A 9,602-nucleotide genomic window follows, 5' to 3' on the forward strand; every position below is an offset into this window, starting at 1 on the left:
TAAAAATAGAGCTCTATAGGAGTAGAGCGACAACAAACACTCAACAAAACCAAACAAGAATCAGCAAATATGCAGTTATGCACCTAAAGAAAATCTAGTAGTTCTCCAAAACTGCAAGAACAGATGTTATCTTCTTCTTTTCTTAACAATTCTAAAGATACCCACTGATAATTTAAGAAAATTTAACACCCCATAATAAAGATTCAAACTTTACTAAAAAGAAAAAGAATTTAAAACAAATCCAACCCAATGCAAATTCAGTGATTCTTTATCCAAAACTAGCTAGGGTTCGGTGAAAAAAGAAATTAAGGTTCAAACTTATGAAAAGGAAAGAACAATCAAATTGAGAACTTATAAGGAGAAAATGAAATTACCTTAATTAAGAAATTAAGAAGTGAGGAAGAAAGTGAACTCCCACCGCCGCTGGTGCCTGAGAGACCGCCGCTGGTGCCTGAAAGACCGGTTTGTGAGGACTGTGAAGGTGAGGAGTCGGACAGAGCCACAGAGGAGAGGAGAGGAAATGAAGTTAGGGCTTAGGATATATTAATTTGGGCCTGAGAGAGTGGAGTGGGCTGAGTGATCTGAGGGTTGTAAATATTATGTAGTAAATTTTCGGTTTAACCGAATACCGAAGAACCGGTGAACCGAAACCGAACAACGAACTGAACACCGAATTTGTTATTAAAATAATCGAAACCGAACCGAAATATCGAAAAATCGAATTAATTCGGTTCGGTTCGATTTTGCGGTTTTCGATGTTTATGCCCACCCCTACAATATTGTCACTTGGACTTTATTTTTTGCTTCAATTTAGAAATATTGTATAATAGTTATTTTTCTTTATTTTAAGGAGGATAACACTCTTTAACTACCTATAAATAGTGATGTACTCTTCCATTTTGAGTTATTGCAATGACTTATTATCCATTCTCTCTAGTTTCGCTGATTTTCTAATCATGGTATCAGACCCTCCATCTATTCTAATAGATATGTGAATTCACTGGAAAAAAATTATTTTAAACCTAAAACTATTTTCAACCTACACCTACTTTTAACCTAATTCTTCAACCACAAAAAGTATTAATATCTCTTTGGATGTCCCACAAATCTTAGCTGATGAAAACCATCATATTTGGACAGTAAAGATGAAGTTTTATCTTGCAATCGAGGATCTATGAGATGTTGTAATGGAAGATTGTAATAACGGATGATTACCTTATGACTTAAGATACCTTATTATTGTTGATTTCTATTTTAGTAGTTCTTAATTTTTAGGAATTTGTTGCAACTCCCTCCTCATATTTAGGCTCTATATTAGTAGTCATTATCTTTTTCAAGTTTATCTTTATTTATCTTTATTTATATAGGTAACAATTTATTCTCATTTTCTTTCCTTATGGTATCAGAGCAACACTAGACTCCACGAGTTAATTATCTGATTTTGCTTACTCACCTAAGCACTCAAATCGCCCATAATATTTTTGTAACTAATGTTGATGGAGTCAACAATGCCACTACTATTGTCCAATTTAATCTTGTTACACAACTGCTCATAAAATTTAATTGACAGTCATGATTTCTCCCTATGAAAAGCTCAAGTATCAATGCTTATGCGTGGTCACGATCTCTATGGACATCTCGATGGATCCATCCCTGCCCCTACTTGAGCTCGCACCCTTAAAACAATCAAGAAGTCGATAACATTGAGCTCGTTCCGTGGTATGTCAAAATTGATTAATTCAAAATTGTTATCTTGGCCTCTATTGATCCTACACTTGCCCCCACTTTACTGTTGCAACTACTGTTTTTGAGACCAATGTAGTAACAAGTTAACTTCATGAGCTTTGCTTCTGTATTTCAGCCACTCCTCGGATCCATTGTGACAATGTCAGCACCACATATATTTGCGCCAATCCAATGTTCCATACTCGAATGAAGCATGTTGCTATTGATTTTCACTTTGTTCTTGAACAAGTTCAAAACAAGGATATTGAAATTCAACACCTTCACTCAAATGATCAAGTGGCAAATATACTCACCAAACCATCTTCGAAGGCCTCTTTTGTCAAGCAATTTTCCAAGTTGGGTGTTGTTGACACCACCAACTTGAGGGTGCATAATAGCCGATGATTACCTTATTGACTTTAGATTACTGCTCAAGATTTCTATTTTAGGAATTATTTTAGTAGTTCCTACCTTTTAGGAATTTATTATAACTTTCTCCTCCCATTATGCTCAGTTTTGATAGTCATTATCTTTTTCAATTTTTTTTTTTTTTTTTTTTGGTACAACTGATGTACATCTTCTTTATATATACTTTGCCATATGATCAATAGTAAAAACTCATTATTTTGGCATCTTCTATTTTCTCTAGATAGGCTGTTGCAGCCACTTCATCCAAACATCCCTTTTGTCCAATAACCATGATGAACTCTCTACAATGATAAAAGCCATGAAATTTACAGTTAAATCATCACTTATTTGGATACTAAATCAATCAACAATTATGCTAAGTTTCTCAAACCAAAAGATTAAAAACAACAAATCTTCTAATGTTAGCTTAGATCATGGATAAGAAGTTCTTGATAAATTTCAAGGTGCTAAATTATGTTGGCGCTTTCATATGGAAACATTCATAAGTGATTTTACAATGCGCGAGCCTAATTCTCTTCCGTTTGGGGAAAAAAGTCACACAATTACTTTCGATCATCTGTACATAGAAATTTTTACTGGAAATACTTGAAATATGTAATGGTGAAAGGTAAGTAAATTGAGTTCAATCTGAACAATTAAGTGTTCCTACTTGAGTTTGAGGTGAATGTTAATAGATTAGTTAACTTCCTTCTACTTTGGGATCTGCATTAGTTGTGACATATTTATTTTCATTTTAATTTAGAAATATTCTATAATATCCGTATAATATTTACTTTTCTTTTACTTTAGGATCTATAAGAAAATAGCATATTTTAATTATTTTATTCCCTTTAGTACCTATGAATGGTGATGTACTCCTTTGTTTTGAATTAATGCAATGAGTAATCATTCATTTTCTCTTTGAGTTTCTTTCATTTTTTAATATAACATATACTTATAAATTTGTCTTTACATTGTATTTATTGTAGATTTATTGTGTAAAGGAAGATAAAGTAGAAAGATTTGCATGTAATACAGGGTTGGTACCAAGAATGAAATGCTTATATTCTCTTAGAGAAAAATAATGATACATGTATCCTTCTCTACATATTCTATGCCTATCTTATTGGTTCAATAATCAAATGGAATCCCTTTTGGATCCAAACAACTCTTAAATCATCAAAGTAGAACTCTTTTTTGGCCCCATATATCACTCAGCTACAAGCAGGCAAAAGAACATATGGTAAGTGTACAAATACAATAGAGAATGGCCCGACCGATATCGGCTCTGTTGAATTGACAAATATAGGCTCCAATGAAGGTATATTCCCAGATGAATCGATAGTTAGAGCATTTCCATTTAGCAGCATTGTCTGGCTTTGTAAATCTCCATCTTTTGCTGTTAAATGGTATTCTTCTCTTGTATTTGATGCTATTTTGCTACCTTTAGGTAGCTTAATTGAACTCTTTCTGTGGCTATGATGATGTATGTGCTTTCGCCGATGTAACATAGTACCGTTAAAATCAACTTTGGCATGGATGGTAGTTTTCCCATCAAGGTTGATCAACAATAAGGTGATACCTTGCTGCAAATGGAAGTTGCTCTTTTCAGGTCAAATGTACAATATAGCTAGTGTCTATGTAAATAAAGAATATATTCATTTCAACTTACAGATTCCTTCGCACAATGAGCGTAGGCGCGTATTTTCTTTGTCCCTGAGAAACTTGTTGATAAAACGTTCCTTCCCATCAATCGGTGCCAAAGAAGAGCACTGCAGCAAGGAAAGTTGTATTCATTAAACAATAACTAAAGATGATAAGAGATATTCTTATCTGTTCCATTTTATATGATGCTTTTTCCTTTTTAGTGAGTGGTAGCTATTTATGATACTATGTGTGAGACCAGATGTCCATACAATATGCATGGGATTAGCCGCTTTAGTGGGATCTTTTTTCCTGATTGAAGGAGAAATCACCAAACATCTAGCATTCCCTCACGCTTGGCGCCGATGAAGTTTTTATTTTGAGAGAAAAAAAGATGACTATGCCTTCCCATATGAATACTAAGTAATAATAGCATGGCACTTCGTATTCGATATGAGAAACTTTTGTACTATTTTCTTTTCCAAAACATTAGATTCTGTAAGGAGAGAGTAGTATGAGTATGGGCTATTTCAGATTTTCTCTTTATCTACCAGGGGTTCCAACACGAACGACTCCTTTCTTTAATTGGAACGCTTTCGCTCTAAACTTCGTGTCTAGTCAAACACCGCCATATAAATTGATAAATTGAAACAGGGGGAGTACTGCTTTACCTGTAGTAATCTGGATTTGGTACAAAGGTAGTTGTATTGAGTAAACCATAGTTTCCACCAATCAGTGTTTGTCGACAGTATGTCTTGGTATCATAGGCAGCCGACATCCCAAGCTGGTCCAAATACCTATAATAATTCCAAATTCCGAATCCAACGCTACTCAGGATAATGTATATACAATCAGAGAGTTGAATATTATATTTGAGCTTTGATTACCAGAAGCTAAAAGCAAAGGCATTTGTGACATGGTTGCGGCCACTGTTGTAAGCCCCTCCAGCCTCACCAACCCAGGCAACCACTGAACTGTCAGAGGTCTTTAGGACATTCTGAAATTTGCTGAATGTGTTAGCCTCTCCATCGAGATAAGATGGATCGAGGATTTTTTCAATAAGGTGTTCATCTCTTCCTATAAATCAAATGCAAAATCCCATGTTAACAACATCGACAACATACCCAGTGTAATCCAACAGGTGGAGTCTGGAGAGGGTAGAGTGCATGCAGACCTTACCCTGCCTCGTTGAGGTAGAGAGGCTTTTTCCGAAATTAATTACATTACAGTTTTGGACCCCTCAAAAAGAATAATAGCCAACTCATGTACAGGTTTTGCATAATAGGCATAAATATACATATTGTAGACACAAAATATACATATAATATACATAATTATACACATGATATACACAATCAGTGTATATATTTCGTATATTTTGGCTAGCGCCCGTAATTAATTTCGACGGACGGGCCAAGAATGGAAAAATCCATAAACATCGAGATGATGTTAGACTACAAAACCAGATCATATTCAGGTTTTGCTATAGCATACCTGGACCGAGGTTATATATGTGGTGAGTAGCCACATCAAATGATTTCCCGGCTTTATTTATTAATTCCTTGAACCAGTCTTCATCAAAGAAACCTCCTGGTGCGAGGACCAATGGTTTAGTTTCGGAATTCTTGTAAGCATCTTGCACTATTTTGTACAAGGCAATTGTATCAGATGCATATTGATTTGCTGCAACTCTGGTTCCAACTCCACTTCCACTCAATTCATTCCCTAGAAAGAGAATTGACATCATTATGTTAAATTATTCAGATAGAGCTTTAGCATTATGTTAAATTATTCAGATAGAGCTTTAGCATTATGTTATACTCCCTCCGTCCCAAATTATGTAAAGGTGTTTGATTGGGTACGGAGTTTAAGAATGAAAGAAAGACTTTTGAAGCTTGTGGTCTATAAACGTTGATATTGGTGTGGCTAAATAATTTCAGTAGGGCTAAAGTGGAAAAACTAAAGTTAAATTGTTACTAAATATAGAAAGTTGTCATTCTTTTCGGGACTGGCTAAAAAGGAAAGAGCTTCACATAAATTGGACAGAGGGAGTAGCATAGTTTTACGGACATGTTCTTGCATACAACTCATAGTTCACTAAGATTTTGTGGAAGTAGACAAAATGAAGAATACTATAGTCCTTACCGAGTTCCCAACCATGGATATCATATCCTTTTTTAACAGTATAACGTATAAGCGATTCAGCATTGCTTGGATCCCAAGCTCCGACGGATAAACCATCAGAGTGTACAGATCTTCCATAGAGAGCATTCAATCCAAAGATGATATTAGCTCTGAATGGAAAACAAGTAGTTGATTAAGATAGATGATAAAGTCCAAAAATAAAAAAAAGGGACACGGAAGACGCGGTTTTTACCCAGATTTATTAAAGAATGCATTGAGTTCATCCCATCTAGACAACGGAAGGCACCCTGGAGTAAAACCAAACATCTCTGTTGTGTTTCTAACAAATGAGACACAAGGCTGTTTATGATCTTCAGTTTGGTATATGACTTTGTCTTGCAAAGTTCCACCCAACCGAATCTTTAATGGCGAGAAGGCTGCAACATATTATAATGAAGAACAGTAAGGGACTCTAGTTTGTTTACAGAAAATACAGATAGGTGAAAGCTCTCAAGTTTTAGGAGTTAGCTAAATACTCATACCTTTTATAGCATTGAGAAAAATAATGTTGTTAAGATCCTGCACATAAAAGGGATGATCAGATGAATACTACTTTATAATGCATCACAAGATCAATAAAATTACTTAGTATTGTTTCATGCAAGTATTAAATGGTAAAACAAACTTTTTGTTTCTCTATTTCATTTGACATCTTATTGTCCATTATGAATCCAGCCATCTTGCCTTTTTGTTTAATCTTCAGTTTTTTGTGGGCTTTAGTTTTTTTTTTTTTTTTTAATTTTAAATAAATGAAATCATACTAAACAAACAACAAAGAGTAGAAAAGGAGAAAGCAGAACAGACTAGCTCCAACAATTATCAGCCAACTTTTTTTTTCTTTTGAATTCTTTCCTTTTTTTTTGGGTGGGGTGGGCAGGAGAACCTCACAGATCTTCAAAATACTAGAAGTCAATCTTCCAAAAGAAAAAAGCTGAAACTAGCAAATAATAATACCAACTACGCCTCAATCCCAAGCATGTTTGGATCGACTATATGAATCTTCATGGATCTTGTCATTCCATTTAAACTCATGTCAATCAATATATATAAAAAGATCCAAACCAAACTAAAAATACAGAGTACGAAAAGTTACCTATATTTACTACAGGTTTAAGCTAAAACTAGCATTAAACAAGAATAGCACCACTACAATTTTCAATTCTTTCCCTTCCAACATTTCAAATTCACATTACATCTTGGCTAAAAACCAAAGAGCTAAATATAAACTTTTTTGAAGCTATATATACTCCCTTTAGTTCAAATCCAAAAAGAAATAGAAGGGAAAAAGTCATATTCATGGGTGGGAAACTCAGCAGGGGCGGAGCTAAAAGCCAGTCTACGCGTTCGGCAGAACCCATTAACATTGGCCCAAACTCCGTGTTTGTGTTTAAAATTTCAATTAATATGTATAAATACTTCACTCAGAACACACCTAAACTGTCTTTTCTAAAATCCAGAACTTATAAACTCAAAATTCTGGCTCCGCCTCTAACAAAGATATCAACATATAACAACCCATATATTTAAAAAAGAGTATTAACAACTAACACTATAGTATCATAATTTGACAGAACTATACAATAAGAAAATTTCTACACAATTAAACTGAGAAAAAAGCTAGCAGAAAAGGCAAATACATTGAAGAAAACTATACTTACTGCACTTCTACAGAATAAAACTGGAAAAAAAAAGATAGCAGAAAGGCAATTGCATCCAAGAAAAAGGCAAATACATTCAAGAAAACTATACCATAAGTTCATTTCTACAATATAAAACTGAAAATAAGCTAGCATATAAAGCCAATACATTCAAGAAAACTACAACATAAGTTCATTTCTCCACAACAAAGCTGAAAAAAAAAAAACTAGCAGAAAAGTAAATATGCATTTCAAGAAAACTATACCAGATTCAAGAAAGAAGTATGCTCCCAAGCACAAGTTCCATAATCACATTTCTCAGGTGGCCACCAATCCAAAGTAGCACAAATAAAATGTCTATCTATTTTTCCAATAGCATTTTTCCCATCTATAAACACACTTCCACTCACTCTTTCAACCTCTGAGTAGCCACAAATGAATCTCAAACTAAACAAACAAATACATACCAACACTCCCTTTTGCAAATACAAACAACCCATTCTTTAAAAAAAAAATATATATATAAAAAAAAAAAAATGTTGAGCTAAATATCAAGATCTATGTTGAAAGAAAGAAAGAAAATGGGTTGCTATGAAACTCTCCATTGGAGGCTCTTAATGAGAGTTTATAAAGATAGAGTACGGGTGACAGACAAAAAAGCCATTATGGTTCAAGATTGGATCAAGAAATGATTTTTTTAATGTAAAGTTGGAAAGAAACATATAGATTTGGTGGGCATTGTTGTATTTTGGAAATATAAAAGAATTCTTGTACTGTAATTTATGGTATGAGAGAATAATGTACTCCCTCAGTCACAAATTTAGTTCGACTAAGCAGGAAATTTAAAAAATAAAAGAGTAGTAATAAATCATCTCATCAAACGTAAAAAGTAAAGTTTAAAATTAAGTTATTATCAAATAATGAAATATATCATTACTCCATCTGTTCCATGTTACTTGTTCGCTTTATGCTTACACGCCTTTAAAAAAATCATAATAAAAGTATGCTTTTATCCTTATCTTTTTCTAATAAATTATACTCTAATTAATATTGATTACTTTAAAAAATAATTAATGTTAAAATTAAAATAGAAAACTTTAATTAATTCTATTTTTATTTTAATGAATAAGTATTTTGAGATTAATATTTATAGTAATATATGAATACCAATACGTGAAGGAGAGAGAGTATTTGGGCAGATAAAGGAGTAAACAACAAGTTGGCAGTGGGCCATAATTATGGGGTTCTTTGCTTGAGGAAAGTGAAAAAAAAGATTGCTCAACAACAGGGGAAAAGATAAGTACTGTCTGTGGGACCATTTAGCCCTTCCATTTCTCTCTAACCAATGCCCTATTTTCCATTATTGGGTGAAAATACTTTAGCTGGCATTCCAGAATAACTGAATAAGCATTGTACTTTTGTGTTATGGGAAAATTTACTTTATACTTTTGTGATATAGGTTACCCTTTTGTGGAAAAAAAAAAAAAACTAGTGTATAGGAGTTCTGTAGCATTTTAGATTACATAATGATGATTATGAAAGTGGGTGGGGTATTGATTCAATAAAATTACAAAGGCAATGAAAATAACATTCTAACTCTGTGGATCTTTTTATAGCAATGGTCTTTGGATTAACCTGTGCGAAGTCAGAACTATAGGATTAGGTATGGGTTCAGAAGGACCTAGTAGTTATCGGTTAATTCATATACTTATCTTTATAAAATTCCTTTAATATGTATAAATATATTTAATTGCGAATCAATAACTAAACTATGAGTTCGTAAAGAAGTTCAAAACTCATAAACTTCAAATCTAATTGTGCGCATCTCAATTATTCCATCGAATGCGTGCGACATGAATAACTATGTGATATCTTACGAACGAATTATATCATCCTTTTTTATAGGCACATATCATGAGATGTTTGAGAATTTGGTACGATGACTAGATTTGGTGTTGGGCATATGAGATGCTTAAGAATTTGTATGATAAGTAACTTGTTTGT

General features: G+C 33.5%; 1 protein-coding gene across 1 annotated transcript; it reads right to left on the reverse strand.

Moving 5' to 3' along the window:
- Positions 1–3,173: 3,173 nt before the first annotated feature.
- On the reverse strand, positions 3,174–8,313 carry LOC132039021 (heparanase-like protein 3). Its single transcript, XM_059429554.1, has 9 exons — positions 7,865–8,313; positions 6,444–6,480; positions 6,155–6,338; positions 5,923–6,071; positions 5,272–5,502; positions 4,665–4,854; positions 4,449–4,574; positions 3,806–3,905; positions 3,174–3,719 (listed from the first exon to the last, which is right to left on the reverse strand). Exons 1-9 carry the CDS (start codon positions 8,096–8,098, stop codon positions 3,348–3,350), a joined length of 1,623 nt encoding a protein of 540 aa, XP_059285537.1. The 5' UTR covers positions 8,099–8,313; the 3' UTR covers positions 3,174–3,347.
- Between the last annotated feature and the right edge of the window lie 1,289 nt (positions 8,314–9,602).

This window comes from Lycium ferocissimum, chromosome 12 (genome assembly GCF_029784015.1).
Source record: "Lycium ferocissimum isolate CSIRO_LF1 chromosome 12, AGI_CSIRO_Lferr_CH_V1, whole genome shotgun sequence".
Taxonomy (NCBI): Eukaryota; Viridiplantae; Streptophyta; class Magnoliopsida; order Solanales; family Solanaceae; genus Lycium; species Lycium ferocissimum.

Coding starts and splice junctions, on each gene's coding strand:
- LOC132039021 (XM_059429554.1), bottom strand. CDS start 8,098: ATGGGTTGTTTGTATTTGCAAAAGGGAGTGTTGGTATGTATTTGTTTG. Junction 6,481..7,864: donor ATACTTCTTTCTTGAATCTG/GTATAGTTTTCT, acceptor TTTTATGTGCAG/GATCTTAACAACATTATTTT. Junction 6,339..6,443: donor TTTTCTCAATGCTATAAAAG/GTATGAGTATTT, acceptor AATATGTTGCAG/CCTTCTCGCCATTAAAGATT.